This window comes from Lipotes vexillifer, unplaced genomic scaffold (assembly GCF_000442215.2).
Source record: "Lipotes vexillifer unplaced genomic scaffold, Lipotes_vexillifer_v1.1 scaffold685, whole genome shotgun sequence".
NCBI classification, from domain to species: Eukaryota; Metazoa; Chordata; class Mammalia; order Artiodactyla; family Lipotidae; genus Lipotes; species Lipotes vexillifer.
The window spans coordinates 13,550-30,599 of record NW_006771436.1 but is presented as its reverse complement, the minus strand read 5'-3'; the positions used below and the strand labels follow the sequence as shown (position 1 = coordinate 30,599).

The 17,050-nt window shown below is 36.9% G+C and overlaps 1 protein-coding gene across 1 annotated transcript in view; it reads right to left on the bottom strand.

Annotated features, from left to right (window-relative positions):
* Positions 1 to 7,924, bottom strand: part of SLC9C2 (solute carrier family 9 member C2 (putative)) — a 92,814-nt gene extending 84,890 nt beyond the window's left edge. Inside the window, exons 1-4 of the mRNA XM_007446770.1 lie at positions 7,810 to 7,924; positions 5,244 to 5,444; positions 3,230 to 3,330; positions 1,684 to 1,812 (exon numbers count right to left, since the gene is read on the bottom strand). Coding sequence (XP_007446832.1) covers positions 1,684 to 1,812; positions 3,230 to 3,330; positions 5,244 to 5,444; positions 7,810 to 7,924 — 546 coding nt within the window. The remainder of the gene's footprint in view (positions 1 to 1,683; positions 1,813 to 3,229; positions 3,331 to 5,243; positions 5,445 to 7,809) is intronic.
* Between the last annotated feature and the right edge of the window lie 9,126 nt (positions 7,925 to 17,050).

Genomic DNA, 17,050 nt, shown 5'->3' with positions numbered 1-17,050 from the left:
AAAAAAAAAAGAAGATGTGGCACATATATACAATGGAATATTACTCAGCCATAAAAAGAAACGAAATTGAGCTATTTGTAATAAGGTGGATGGACCTAGAGTCTGTCATACAGAGTGAAGTAAGTCAGAAAGAGAAAGACAAATACCGTATGCTAACACATATATATGGAATTTAAGAAAAAATATGTCAGGAAGAACTTAGGGGTAAGACAGGAATAAAGACACAGACCTACTAGAGCATGGACTTCAGGATATGGGGAGGGGGAAGGGGAAGCTGTGACAAATTGAGAGAGTGGCATGGACATATATACACTACCAAATGTAAAACAGATAGCTAGTGGGAAGCAGCCACATAGCACAGAGAGATCACCTCGGTGCTTTGTGACCACCTAGAGGGGTGGGATAGGGAGGGTGGGAGGGAGGGAGACGCAAAGGGAAGAGATATGGGAACATATGTATGTGTATAACTGATTCACTTTGTTATAAAGCAGAAACTAACACACGATTGTAAAGCAATTATACTCCAATAAAGATGTAAAAAAAAAAAAAAAAAAAAGATGAGCATCTTTCCAAGACATTTACATATCTTCCTTGGTGTTTCAAATCTGCTAAAATCTTTTTCCCTTCTAATTCTATTTTTAATCACAACAAATATTACCCCCAAAATCCAAAAAAAGCCCAGCAGAGATTCTCAACCTGGATAAAATAACAAAATCCAACTGTATATTATCAAAAAGACATCTAAGCATAAGGACATCAAAATCTTGAAAGTAAAAGAATGGAAAATTTTTAGCAGGCAAATACTAACCAAAAGAAAGCTAGTATAACTATAATAATACCAGATGAAATTGACTTAAGGCAAAGGCATTATTTGGGACAAAAGGGTAACTAAATAATGAGGAAAAATTAGGAAAATAACAATACTTCAACAAAAATCAAAGAGTTGATATACAAAACACATTCTCTGATCACAATGTGACAAGAGAAATGATAATTTAGAAGCCATATTTGGGCATTTAAAAACGACTTTTAAATAATTAACAGGTCAAAGAAAAAAGTATAATAAAATTTAGGTAGGAAGGATAAAAATGAAAACACTAAAATCTAAACATTTGAGGTGAATATAAAAGAGTTGTCACAGGAAAACTTAAAACCTTAAATGTACAAAATGCAAAAATAAAAAAGCTAAAAGTCAATCAACTAATACCTAGCTCAAGATGTTAGAAAAGTATAGAATAAAATCAAAGAAAATAAAACATTTTGCAAAGAAAAATAATCTTGCAAGCATGATTAAGAAAAGAAAGAGAGAGAGAATGCATAAATAAAACAACCAGAGCAGTGAAAATGTACAAATCTACAGATAGACAGCTGAGATGAAGTCAGAGGTGGGATTAGGATCCAGGTTCTGCTGTTTATCAGCCTTGTGACCTCTGAACTACACTCTGCTTATATGTGAAATGGAGATAATAACTCAGTGCCTAGTCACAGTGGTCACTCAGCAAATATCCATTCCTTCTCCCTCCCCTCAACTCTCTTTAATTAGTGGTTTTGCAGAATGAAGGGGATAAAACAACTAAAAATGTGAGATTTATGAATTATTAATCTTCTTTGTAGAGAGTCATATTCTCTGTCAACATGAATAAGCAAGAATGGACCATAATTTGTCTTAAAATGTGTTCTTACCTGCCAAAACACATTCTTGAGTATATAGAAGTCTACATCCAAAGCAGCCATAAATATAATTAAAGGTGAAAAATAACAATAAAGTGAAAAACTTGGTGTTCTTAGAAGAGGGTAGATGACTTGGTGCATCTAAAGTAACAAAGGCAAACAAGAAATTAGTTTGCTACCATTCTGAAGTATTAGAAATTAAGTTGATGCTCTGTCAATCAATATAAATTTTATAATATTCCAATTTGCAACTAATGAGAGATTATCTACAAGGCCAGTCCTGGGGGTCTTGTGGTAGATTTCTTGATCTAACTAACCATCCACATGAGTTAAATGCATAGTCCTCTACTCACCAGAAACGTGTGTGAGTTTAGGCTACACAAACATTGCTTGTGGTAAGTAATCAGTATTTTCAAAAGTCATACTTCACCATCGGTGATCCCTGAGGTGATTTTAGGTGGTTCACAGATAGGTATTTTTTATTTGACTGTTAGACAATTATTTTAATTTGCATAAGAGGAAAAAAAGAACTTTGCATGGATACTTATGATTTCACAGATATTTGTTTAGGATTTTAAAATCTTTCAGTGAGTCAAGTAAAGAAAAATAATACCTAGATAATAGTACAGATCGTGTATATAGGACATAAATCATGAAGGTTATACACAGATGAATGGAAAACACTAACAACAACAATGACTGAAGTGCTATAAATATTCCCTCCTAAAAAGTCTTTGGCCCAATTAATAGTTTAATCTTCATTGCTTAACATCTCTATGCCTCAGTTTCCTCATCAGTAAAATGGGAACAGAGTACCTACTTCCATTGGGTTGCTGTGAGGATGAATGAATTAACTCAAGAGTTAATAATAAGTTAATAAATTTATTTAAAAGAAAACAAAGAACTTAAAAGGGAGCCTGGCACATAGTTAACACTAAAAAGATGTTAGTTGTGTGGTGTTTCAGAAGACTAACAAGAGGCTTTTACAATCCTAAATAGGTACAAGCATTGTCCCCACTTTTTTTTAAATAAAAGAATGAGTGGAGACAAATTGTTGTTGATCACACAGCTATACATTTGAAATCATGTCAATAAATTAAATTAATGAAGCTTTTCTTGGATCTATGTTTCAGATGATGCACGCTTTGCATTTAATCTGGCAGTTAGAAAATAGTAACCTTGCTTCACCATGACAGTAACTGCTGCCTTTTGTAACTAGAGTCTCCGAGGGTGCTGAAGACAATAGTAGGGGAGAGTCCAGCGTTTGTACAGGGGAAGGAAACAAGAGTAAGGACCAAAGGCAGGTGACGAAGAACCCAAGAATGCAATCACATTTTACTCACTTCCAAATTACTGCTTTATTTTAAGTCTCTCTAATTTGTTTCCTTTCTTGGATGGTTTTTCATTTTCAAAAATTTAACACCAGATAAATTTTTCTCAGTAGCTCATCACATAAAAGAAATAATAATTCCACTCATTCAGGGATGGGGATGGGAGTTGACCTTGTTTTTGGTCTTTGTTCTTTAATCTATTCTCTAAGTTTTCGTATGTACGTCACCTCAACAAAATTGTAGGCCAGTTGTCCTATCAAAAATCCAACAAGAGAAAGAATCATCAAGACAATGACTTCAGAATTCTTTAAAAATGCCCTCAGAAGTCCTAAAAAAAAAAAAACATGTATGTGTTATTTGGACATAAGATATGGTTTAAAAACAATTTAATATTACCTCTCTCTAGGTATTTGATTTTAAACTTCCTCTGTATGTCATATCATCATGAATAACTGACAGCTGTTAGAAATGCTGTCTCTTAGTATAAGACACACATAATGAGGCATCACTCATAGGTGAATTTGGAAAATACTGAAGTTCCAACAACCTCCCATTTGCCCACCCAGTGGCACGTTAGGATCACTGTATGGGTATCTTGCCTATGGATCTGATGATGAGAAATTATGAAAAACCAAATTTCATACCTATAAAGTATGCCTTATATTAATCATTACTCCTCCTAAGCTACAGTAACATATATTCTATAGTTTTCTTAAAAGCCAGAAATACTTTTAACTGAGATCTAACCATAGGGAAAACTGCCTTCACCAGCAAGTGTGAAAAGACACTAGCTATCCTATTTATATGCATTTTCTTGCCTTAAAACTCCCTACTCTAAGATTATTCAGCTCATCACCTCCTGAGGCAATATATCGACTATAAACCTATTAATTTATGCCTAAGGCAAGACTCATTGGCATCTCAGAGTCTGCATTTCCTTCCTTCCAGCCAGAGCTCATGACAAATCAGTAAATATTTTTTGAATACTTCTTATGCATAAGGCTAGCCAAAGAAATGTTTCTCAAACTATTTCTGCAATGCCCTTTACTGCTGGAGCACTTGTCTCTATGTAATCATAAAGGATCCAAAGCTAGCGAAATACATGGTCAACAGCACCTTCTAGTACCAAAAGGGACCAAGGTCACTAAATGAGTGTTTTAAAGACCCCAGAGAAAGCAATTTCATTCCCTGAAATGAGTAAAATTGAAGTTCTTCATGTGTATTTGCTTCGTTGTTTGTTTCTTTATAGTCTGCCTAGTTCCAGAAAGGATTTTAAAGCAGCTGACATTTTTCCCAAATAAAAAAATTTTTAAGGGGACTAGAAAATTTTCTCTAATCGCTAGCATTGAATTATGGAATAACGCATCTGTGTTTTTTAATACGTCATTTTATCTGCATGAGTATCATTCACCATACCTATTGAATTCTTAATCATTGTTTAAGAGACCTTACAGGTGAAGCTTTTCCTAATTCCCCACTAGGGGGTGGGTGGGTGGTGCATCTTCCCTAAAGAAAAATCACATAAAAGCTATACTAGGATGGACAAAATTGATGATGTTAACTAAGCAAATTGTAATCTATATATCTGAGTTCTATTTGCCCCATTTGACCTCCCCTCATCCCAGATATTTTGGTCACGTTAGGCCTGGCAGGCAATCAGGCAGCCAAGCAGTGTGAGGCTCTCCCTCTCCCTTGTTACCAGAGATTCTGGACCATACCTTTATAGTTATACTAATGACACTGCATTGTAATTATATGTCTGCCTGTCTCCCCCACGAGAGGTCTCCCTGAGCTTAAGGACTATCTTATCCTCCACACTGCTGTGCTCAGCAAATGTCACTGAATGAAGGAGCACAGTATAGGTGATACTTATAAATAAATGAAACAAGACTAATAGCATTCAGTAACATCTTATAATTTCACTGGCCCCCTTCTTTTGTTATAGTTGTGATTACATTCTGCACTAAGAAAGGTTCAGAGGGCAGAGGAGAGATGAGGTATAAAAACAACCACCTTGGGGCTTCCCTGGTGGCGCAGTGGTTGAGAGTCCACCTGCTGATGCAGGGGACACGGGTTTGTGCCCTGGTCCGGGAGGATCCCACGTGCCGCGGAGCGGCTGGGCCCGTGAGCCATGGCCGCTGAGCCTGCGCGTCTGGAGCCTGTGCTCCGCAACGGGAGAGGCCACAACAGTGAGAGGCCTGCGTACCGAAAAAAAAAAAAAAAAAAACAACAACCACCTACCTCCCAAAACAACAGTGGAACATACAAGAATTGGGAAATGCCCCTTTGTTGGCATGTAGTCAGCTGACCGTCCACAGAGTAAATCAGGCTGGTTACCTTCTTTTTGCACCCAGAAGGACACGTTTGCTTTTGCCATTGCTTTTTCAGTCCCAACTGATGAACCTGGATGAGAGTTACTGTTGACACTTTCACTAGTACAGACTAATCCGTTATGATACACAAAAAAGAAGAAAATGAGACTTGCCAGGACCCAATCCATCCACATTCTTTCTACCTAAAGATTATACCATACTCAGATATAAGCACATTTCTTCTTGCCACAAGGTACATGTTAATACTGCCTGTTCCACCTTTGCTCTAAGAACATTAACAGCAGTGTTAGTGCTTCTTCCTCATACTGCTCCGTGTGTATGGGGGAGGGACTGTATTGATTTTTGCACATACCATTTATTGTACGATTTTGCCTTCCCCATTGGACAGTGAGTTTCTTGAGGGTCAGGGCTGACTGCTGATTTCCCTTAAGGCTGTGCACACAGTATGTGGCACACAATAGGCTCTCCATAAATATTTGATGAACTGAACTCTTTGAGGGGGAACTCTTTCTCCACAGGTACAAATCATTCTAAAATTTTCTTTTACTACTGCAATCCCTTGTCCCTTTTTTCCTCTCTCAGGCCCCTCCAAATCCAAAATGGCAAATGAGGAACAAGGTCAAAGCTGAGTCACATCAGTTAAGGTCGGGGATGGGGAAGGATGTGAACTAACCTCAAAACAAAGGAAGAGACAAAAGTTGAGGTTTGCTCATATGGTAGCTTTGAGTGAATTAGAAAAAGTCTCCCTTGCTAACAACGGGGCACATGGCTTGGCACATGAATAACGGGCTGGACTTCAGCCCCAATACCCACCCCCATCACAGCTGCCCCTTTGTGTAGGACATGGCTTGCACAAATCTATGTGGGGTCCTGAGAAGAGCTCATTCTCTTTTTCTTTTCCTTGCAGCTAGACTTAACCTAAAATTCCTAGAGGCTCCTGAAGTATCCCCATTATTTGTGGAGCTCATCTTTGGATATTTATTTTGCATTTGTTTGGTCTGCAAGCCACAGTGATTCTGGTGTGAAGCAGAGGGTGGGCCAGAGATGGGATTCAAAACATTGTATCTTCAAACCTGTCCCTCAAGTAGCACTTCACATCCTTGGCACCTTCACAGCCCACTCATCATTACAGCATCACTCTCAAATCAAGTTCTCTAAACTGTTAGGACCAGCAATACCTTCTGCCAAAGCTAAGCAGGTTCAGAGTTGAAATCAAGATGAAGGCACTCGAAAATCATAAAAAATGCTCAGCTCTGTGTCTGTTTGCCACAGACAGTACTGCCAACTGATTTCACATGAAAGCCATTTCCATGCCTAATTCCTATTGGTTTCTTGCCAACTTACTTTCATTCTGATTGGCTACACACATTATCCCCACCCCCAATCCAGAAGATGCTAAGTGATCCCAGTTCCAGGGAAATTTGCATTTCTTAATGCTCAAGCTGTGTCTATATATACAACTGTTTTAACTGATTTTCTCTGCCTGATGTAAAGGCTGAAATGGTCATGGACCATGTAGATGGAAACGCCTCCTATACGGTTTTTTAATATATACTGTTTTTCTTTCTTCAACCCTAACCCTTTTCAACACTGCTTTGTCTCCCCTCTGACTTTTTCATTCATCCTTTTCTGTTTTCTTTTTCCATCTCTCTTTTCTTCTCAGTGGAGTTTCGCCTTTTCTTCCTTAACTCCTATTTGTCATTGGCTTTTGGTCCTTGAAGAAACAATATCACCCATTCTTCACAGGACAAATGCATCCCAAATTCTGTGATGCCTAACATGATATCTTTACCTCAAATCTAATCATTAAAAACAAATACAGCATAAATTTAAACAAATGAACAAGCTATTAATTTGTAGCTTACTTTCAAGAAAGTTATTTTGTGACAATGAAATTCTACCCTCTCATCCCTGTGCCACACTAATCAAACCCTCTTCCCCTGGGCACCAAGGATAATACCACAGCAGTGAGATTACTAACTCTATCGTCGACCTTCTCCATCACTATATCAAGGAAACGTGAACAAACAAAAGTCCCAATTCCTACTTGAGACTAAGTACTATCAGTCAACAGCTCTATGTCTCCCTCTGACTGCAGCAACCACCACTGGCACTCACATGCCATTCCCCTAAAATAGACGCTTGACAGCGTTTTGTTGCTGTCATCTGGTATGGTTCTTTTAAGCCACTGGGTCCATCCCTACCATAAACGCCAAGGACCATGTTGAAAAAAAAATTTGTCTTATTCTCAGGCTGTCTCCTGAGAGACCCATTCTTCACTCATTCCCATCCTGCCCTTACTGGATTCTTCTGGTTACCAAGTTCACTACCCTTTCTCCCATTTTCATCTTAACCTTATCTACATTGCTTGTCACCTTGATTTCTCTCCTCCACTGCAATGCCTCAGGTCACTTTGAGTCATGTCCTTCCAGTTCTATCTAGTTCCTATCCCACTGCTGTCCTCTCAGTCTCACCTGGGTCACCCAGACCCTCCAGGTAAGACTCATACAATTTTACATTTCCAAAGTCAGATTCTCCATGGCTTTTGGAAAAATACTCATACCTCAAGAAAACTTGAACAAAATTCATAGTCGGCTCTAGATTACATATAGTTCTGAGAGCTACAGATAGCACATAACTAAAATACACAGAGATGATCACATTTCTCTACATAACAGTATTTCCCATAGAGCAAAAAAGAAAGCAATAATAAATGTATATTTCACCATTTTTGGTAGAGCCAGTTGAACAGACTTTGGTGGCTTTGAATGTTGAGAGGTGAGAGGTTTTCCAGTGTGTTTCCCCCAAACTCCATCTTTTGACGATAGACTATACTGTCTGACTAAGACAGGCACATGACAGGTTGATTAGTCATAGTTCTCCAACCCCCTAACACTGTGATTGGTTCAGAGCATGGGACTCAGACAAGATGAATCAGATGATGCCTTGATATATATACCATTATTGGGAGAGAGCTGCTCTCTTTCCATTTGAGTTTAGTTGTGGTGATGACTGCCTAGAACAGCTACAGGCCACCTTCCCAGCTGCACTGAGAAAGCCCACCTCAAGTCTGAGACTGAGAAAAGCCTTTTTGAGTCTGAAAGTTTCCATGACATACCACCTGGATATCTCTAAGGTCTTAAAAAAATGACCTCACAATCCTGATTGAGATTTTACCTTTTCTCAGAAGCCGTTTCTTAGTTTGAGAATTTTCTGCCATCTAGAAAGGCTAGAAATGAGAACTAATTTTATTTTCAAACCTAGCAAGTACTGAATCCTTTATATTTCTTTTAAATTTTATTTGAAAACTGAACTGTTCCTTTTCAGCTCATCTCTCTCCTCTCATATTTTAGTAGGAGAATCCAGGTGGCAGTTGAACACTGGAAAAGTCCTTAGCAGGATCACTGAGGTCATTACTTAGACAAAAGTGTGGCCAAACTTACCACCATCACATAACAAGGGCCCCTTTTCTCCAGCTTCTAATAACATTTTCCTCTCTTTCCTGTAAATTCCCACTAATAGCCTCCTAGACAGCCTTAAAGAGTCTGCTAATAATCTAAGGCTCTGCAGGCTTTCACTAACACTCCCCTCTGGCCCCTTCCAGCATCTGCCTACTACCCAGTCCCAAAATGGCAACGTCACATTTTAGGGTTTTTTATGTCAATTTCTCACTTCCTGGTTCCAAAATTTTTATGCTATACATTACTGCATAACAAACAGACACAAACCTTAGTAGTTTAGAACAACAATCATTTATTTGGCTGAGATCAAAAATTTTGGCAGGGCTCAACAGAGGCTTGTCTCTGCTCCATACAGCATTGGCTGTGGTGGCTCCACTGGAGGATCCACTTCCAAGATGACTCACCCGTATCACTGATGACTGCTGGCTGGAGCTCAGCCAGGGCCTCAGTGCCTGCCCATATGGGTCTCTCCAAGCCAGCATCTCAAGAGAACTAGGTAGAAACTGTATCACCTTTTACCTTTTATGATCTATGGAAATCACATAGTATTACTTCTACTGTAATCACAGGCCTGCCCAGGTTCATGATGAGAGAACAGAGACCCACCTCCCTATGTCAGGAATGTCATGACCGTGGGATGGGAGATGGGACCATCTTGGAAAATACAATCTATCACAAATTACATGAAACATTGGGATGGATTATCAGCCCTTTATAATTTGGGGCATCATGGTAGCCTAAGTAGGAGTCTGACTGCTTTAGCTCAGTCTAGAGCAGTAGTTCTCAAAGGGTAGACCATATGCCAGTTGTGATTCATGACAAAATTCCATCATATATAGCGAAATGAAAACATAAAAGTCTATAATAAAACTTAATTTATTCAACTTAAGGAGTAGAGCCTTATACTGAAATCATATCTTCCCCTTTTTTGGTGTTAATATGCCTTTTATTAAATGATAGCAATAACAGATAATAGCTGTTTTCTTAATGATGTCATACCAATCTCCTCACTTTTTTTTTTTTTTTACAGTTTTCCAATCAATGAAAAAAAATACAAAACCCTAAGGAACCACTATCTGGAAGTTATCAGAACACTTAATGTAGCCTTTGCTTTACTACCTCTCAAATAATGTGATTTTTAATTTACTAGTATGCACCTTGAAATAGTAATTAATTATTCTGTGGGTGTGTGGAAAAAGTCATGCACTCGAGTAATAGCTAAAACTCAAAGTATAAGGACCTTTCACATTCCTGTGAATATACTTATAATTCAATGCAACAATAGGTCACAAGATATATCGTATCTCTCAAAACATACGAAAGTAACAGATCTATAGATATAAATGTATATTCAGACTGTCACATCAGTGAAATCTTTGAAATGAGATCCAGGAATTCCTTGGTAATCACCAGGTTCATATGCCTAAAAAGTAATGTGGCATTCAAGAAGAAAGTTTAAAAATAGACAATTAGAGAAGAAACTAGATATACAGTCATAATGCTAGACGTGTGTGTGGCTTGTCTTCTGGAGGAGCAGGAGTGGAAATGGGGCACTGACACTAGCAAAATATGGAGAAAAGGATTCAGGATTCATTTCTATAAAGGCGAAAAAGCTTTATAGATGAATGAAGACTACTGAGTTCTATGAAAAACGTGGCACCGAAAGAGAATACATTCAACTATTATTTACTAACTTACTATGTTACAGGTTCTTTAGGAATGAAGAAAAACAAGACAAAGCCCCTACCCTCAAAAAGCTCAATGGTTCACATGTGAACAATTAAATAGAATACAGTATGAAGCTATTAATGCTATGGGTGCCCCAAAGAAAGAGGGATTAATTCTTCCTAACATTGGGGATAGAGGTCATGGAATGGAGAATTACAGATTGCCTTGCCAAGGGTCAGGATTGACTTTTTTTCAGCTTTATTGAGGTATAATTGACAATATAATTGAATATTGTCATATTCGAGACCAAGGCTCAGAAAATGTAGAATTTGAGTAGAAATGACAAAAACGGCACCTGGCCTTTTCCCAAATTATTGCGGTGCTTAAAGATAATAGACTTCTCACAATCTACAATATTAAGAGAATGGAGCAAACAAAGGTCTTCTTTGCACTACTCCATAAACACCCACTGGATCTACCAGAGAGGGGAGTGAGAGTCATTGCCCTTTTCTTCTGCTTAAGGCAACTGAAACTGAATTGCTCATACATAAAAAAAGATCCCAAAACTTTTAAATTTGTGAGACAGTGTTACCTCAAAATCATGGTTGAGAAAATGCCAACTGACAAGGAATTACTGAATTGCTCATTTCTTTTCCTTCTCCTCAACAACGAAAAACTAGCTTTCAGAATGGGACAAAGAAGAGAATAATTTTCTTTCTATAAAACTTTTCCGGAAAGTCACAGAGTAGTAGAAGGTTCAGGGACTTTTAGACAAAGTAGATAAAAGGACATTCCAAATCACTAATATGAAACCAACAATGATATCTAAAATGTAGGTAATACAAAACAAAAGGAAAATGGCATGTAGTACAGATATAATAACTATATTGCTAAACCTACTGAGTAGGGGAAATCTAAATATAAAACTAAACAGATTTGTATTTATTAATTTAAAGACAAGGGTGTTAAAGATAAACAAACAGGAAGATTTACTAAGAGACTATATCCCACCTTAAAGGTGAATTTTAATTTGGACATAAAAAAGTAATAGCTGTGTAAGCAGAGGACCCTGATCCAAACCATCCTTAATATTTCCTTGCTCCAGAATGTCATCCCATAGCTTCCCTTTTGAGAGAGGGAGAACAAATTTTTCTTCTGGAAATGGCCAACATGTCTTTTTTTTTTTTTTTAAATAGAATTCCTCGCTTGAACAGAAATTTCCTGCCTCAGTTACACAGAAAATTGTTAGATTCTCTAAGTAGCTTTTAAAGCTTCCATATGGTCTTTGTGAGTGACTCACAGCCAAGTGCTCTCTGGAAGGAGTACGTGGAACTCACATGAAACTGACTTGCGGAGGCAGAGGCAAGGCCAGAGAGTCTGGACATAAGCATGCTGAATGGGGTAAAACAAAACGAGGGTGATTTAATTTCATACTTAAACATTTTTATAAAACCCCACATCTATTTAACTTCAGTCGGCATGAATAGGTTTGCCTTTATAGATATAGAAGAAGATGCGGCCTTTTATAAGACTTCTTTTCTGACCATGGCTTAGAATACAGATTTGGCACTTTTCACTTGACCTGAAAGGAAGCAGATTTTTAAATTACATTTAATTAGCTTGCTATAGCAAACAAAAATGAAGCCAGTTTTTAAAAACAATGGGCATGAAATAAATCATAATGTCCAAGGTTGAACCAGTCATTAATGAAACCTTGATGTTTGTATGTCAATTCAAGTATTCCCACTTTTTTTTTAAAATATTTAAAGCTGTGAGATCACACTTACATAATCAGTATTACTGTTCCTAATTCAGCCATGTGAATAAACTCCTTAACCTCATGTGTCTGCACTTTCTTCATTGTAAAACAAGGGGGTCATTTCAGAGGTTCCATCAAGATCTAACATTTCTATAATATGAACATGCAAGATACTGGGGTACTTGGAGGGGACAGAGAGGACTTGGGTAAAGGGGCAATTTTTTTTAATTGAAGTATATTATATTTACAATGTTGTATTAATTTCTGCTGTACAGAAAGTGATTCAGTTATACATATATATGTATATATAGACATATATATTCTTTTTCATATTCTTTTCCATTATGGTTTATTACAGAATATTGACTATAGTTCCCTCTGCTATACAGTAGAACCTTGTTGTTTATCAATTCTATATATAATAGTTTGCATCTGCTACTTACAAACTCCCAATCCATCTCTCCCCTACCCGCCCCTTGGCAAACACGAGCCTGTTCTCTATGTCTGTGAGTCTGTTTCTGTGTCGTAGATAAGTTCATTTGTATCATATTTTAGATTCCACATATACGTGATATCATCATATTTGCCTTTCTCTTTCTCTAGGTCCATCCATATTGCTGCAAATGGTATTATTTCATTCTTTTTTACTGCTGAGTAGCATTCTGTTGCATATATGTACCACACCTTTATCCATTCATCTGTTGAGGGACATCTAGGTTGTCTCCATGCCTTGGCTATTGTTAATAGTGCTGCTATGAATATAAGGGTGCATGTATCTTTTTGAATTACAATTGTTTCTGGATATATGGAGTGGGATTTGTTAATAGTGCTGCTATGAATATAAGGGTGCATGTATCTTTTTGAATTACAATTGTTTCTGGATATATGCCCAGGAGTGGGATTGCTGGATCACATGGCAACTCTATTTTTAGTTTTTTGAGGAACTAACATACTGTTTTCCATAGTGGCTGCAGCAATTCACATTCCTACCAACAGCATAGGAAGGTTTGCTTTTCTCCACACCCTCTCCAGCATTTGTTTCTTGTAGACTTTTTAATGATGGCCATTCTGACTGATGTGAGGTTGCACCTCACTGTAGTTTTGATTTGCATTTCTCTAATAATTAATGATGATAAACATCTTTTCATGTGTTTATTGGCCATCTGTGTGTCTTCTTTGGAGAAATGTCTATTTAGGTCTTCTGCCCATATTTTGATTGGGTTGGTTTTTTGTTATTGAGTTGTATGAGCCATTTGTATATTTTGGAAATTAAGCCCTTGTCGGTGGTATCATTTGCAAATATTTTCTCAAAGCTTTTAAGTTTGATTAGGTCCCATTGGTTTATTTTTGCTTTTATTTCTACTGCCTTGGGAGACTGACCTAAGAAAACATTGCTACGATTTATGTCTGAGAATGTTATTGCTATGTTCTCTTCTAAGAGTTTTATGGTGTCATGTTTTACATTTAAGTCTTTCAGCCATTTTGAGTTTATTTTTGTGTATGGTGTGAGGGTGTGTTCTAACTTCATGGATTTACATGTGGCTGTCCAACTGCCAGCACCACTTGCTGAAGAGACTGTCTTTTCCCCATTGTGTATTCTTGCCTCCTCTGTCAAAGATTAATCAACCACAGGTGTGTGGGTTTATTTTGGGGCCCTCTATTCTGTTCCACTGATCCATATGTCTGTTTTTGTGCCAATAACACTCTGTTTTGATTACTGTAGTTTTACAGTATTGTCTGAAGTCTGGGAGGGTTATGTCCCCTGCTTTGTTCTATTTCCTCAGGATTGCTTTGGCAATTCTGGGTCTTTTATGGTTCCATATAAACTTTAGGCTTATTTGTTCTAGTTCTGTGAAAATATCATGGGCAACTTGATAGGGATCACATTAAATCTGTAGATTGCTTTGAGCAGTATGGCCATCTTAAAAATATTAATCCTTCCAATCCAAGAGCATGGGATATCTTTCCATTTCTTTGAATCATTTTCAATTTCCTTTATTCATGTTTCATAGTTCTCAGCATATAAGTCTTTCATCTCCTTGGTCAGGTTTATTCTTAAGTATTTTTTTGATGCAATTTTAAAAGGGATTTTCTTTTTACATCCCCTTTCTGACATTTCTTTGTTCGTGTAAAGAAATGCAACCAATTTCTGTATGTTAATCTTGTATCCTGTTACCTTCCTGAATGCAATTATCAGTTCTGATAGTTTTTGTGTGGAGTCTTTATGGTTTTCAATATATAGTATCATGTCATCTGCATATAATGACAATTTTATCTCTTCCCTACCAATATGGATATCTTTTATTTCTTTTTCTTGTCTGATTGCTGTGGCTAGTACTTCCAAAACTATGTTGAAGAGAGGTGGTGAGAGTGGGCATCCTGTCTTGTTCCAGATTTTAGTGGGAAGGCTTTCAGCTTTTCACTGTTGAGTATTGTATTGGCTGTGGGTTTGTCATAAATAGCTTTTATTATGTTGAGATAATATTCCCTCTATACCCACTTTCATAAGAGTTTTTATCATGAATGGATGTTGAATTTTATCAAATGCTTTTTCTGCATCTAATGAGAGGAACATGTGGTTTTTGTCTGTTATTGATGTGGTGTATCACACTGATTGACCTGCATATGTTGAACCATCCTTGTGACACTGGGATAAATCCAACTTGGTCATGGTGTATGATCTTTTTTATACATTGTTGGGTTCATTTTGCTAGTATTTTGTTGAGAATTTTTGCATCTATATTCATCAGAGATATTGGCCTCTAATTTTCTTTTTTGGTTGTGTCTTTGTCTGGTTTTGGTATCAGGGTGATGGTGGGAGTGTTCCCTCCTCTTCAGTCTTTTGGAAGAGTCTGAGAAGGATCAGTATAAGTTCTTCTTTGTATGTTTGGTAGAATTCTCCTGTGAAGCCATCTGGTCCTGGACTTTTGTTTGTAGGGAATTTTTTTTCTAACAGATTCTATTTCACTTCTGGAGATCAGTCTATTCAAATTACCTATATCTTCTTGATTCAGTTTTGGTAGGCTGTGTGTTTCTAGAAATGTGTCCACTTCTTCTAAGTTGTCCAATTTGTTGGCATATAATTGTTTATAGTATTCTCTTATGGCTTTTTTGTGTTTCTGCAGTATCAGTTGTGCTTTCTCCTCTTTCATTTCTGATTTTACTTATTTGGGTCCTCTCTCTTTTCTTCTTGGTGAGCCTGGCCAGAGGTTTTTTTGTTTACTTTTACTTATTTGGGTCCTCTCTCTTTTCTTCTTGGTGAGCCTGGCCAGAGGTTTGTCAATTTTGTTTACCCTTTCAAAGAAACAGCTCTTGACTTTATTAATTTTTTCTATTGTTTTTTTATCTCTATTTTATTTATTTCCTCTCTGATATTTAATATTTCCTTTCTTCTGCTGACTTTAGATTTTGTTTGTTCTTCTTTTTCTAATTCTTTTAGGTGGTGGGTTAGTTTGTTTATTTGAGATTTTTCTTGTTTCTTGAAGAAGGCCTGTATCACTGTGAACTTCCCTCTGAGAACTGTTTTTGCTGCATTCCATAGAATTTCACTGTCATTTGTCTCAAGGTATATTTTTAATTTTCTCTTTGATTTCATTGTTGACCCATTGGTTTTTTAGTAATTGATTTTTTTTCCTCTTTTCTCTTTGACTGAAAAGAGAAAAAAATTGCAATTGACTTTTTTTCTCTTTTCTTTTTCTGTGGTTGATTTCTAGTTTCATGCAATTGTGGTCAGAAAAGATGCGTGGAATAATTTCTGTACTCTTAAATTTGTTGAGGCTTGTTTTGTACCCTAGAGTGTGGTCACTTGAAAAGAATGTGTATTCTGGGGGGTTTTTTTGGAAGTAATGTCCTGAAAATATCAGTTAGATCTAACTGTTATACTGTATCATTTAGGATCCCTTTTGCCTTAGTAATTTTTTTGCCTGGAAGATCTGTCCATTGGTGTGAGTGGGATGTTAAAGTCTCCTACCATTGATGTATTCCCATCAATTTCTCCCTTTTTGTCTGTTAGTATTTGTTTTATGTATTTGGGTGCATATATGTTGATGAGTGTAATATCATCTTCTTGTATTGATCCTTTTATCATTATATAGTGTCCTCCATTATCTTTCTTTATGGCCTTTGTTTTAAAGTCTATTTTGTCTGACATGAGTATTCCTACAACTGCTTTCTTGTCATTTCCGCTTGCATGAAATATCTTTTCCCACACCCTCACTTTCAATCTATATGTGTCCTTTGTCCTAAAGTGGGTCTCTTGTAGGCAGCATATTGTAGGCTCTTGTTTTTTTAATCTGCCACTTGATGACTTTTGATTGGAGCATTTAGCCCACTGACATTTAAAGTAATTATTGATAGATATGTATTTATTGCCACTTTAAACTTTGTTTTCCTGTTGATTTTGTATTTCTTCTTTGTTCCTTTCTTTTTCTTTTTCTTTTTCCTTTTGTGCTTTAATGATTTCTTTTATATTATGCTTGTGTTCCCTTCTTTTTGGTTTTTATGAATCTATTGTATGTTTGTGATTTGTGGTTACCCTGTTTTTGAAGTATGCTAACCCCTTCCTATATCTACTTTCTTTAGACTGACAGTCAAATAGGCTCAAACACATTCTGAAAAAAAAAAAAATCAACATTTTCTTACTCTCCTCCCCCACACTGTATGATTTTGATGTCCTATTTTACATCTTCATGTTTATTCTTTTGCTGTTCATTGTGGTTATCATCACTGTCACAGAAAAATCTTTTTTATTTTATTTTTTAAAATCTGTGTATTGCTCTCTTCTTCAGCACAGCCTGTGGAAGTACCAGCTATCTCCCAGTCAGCATC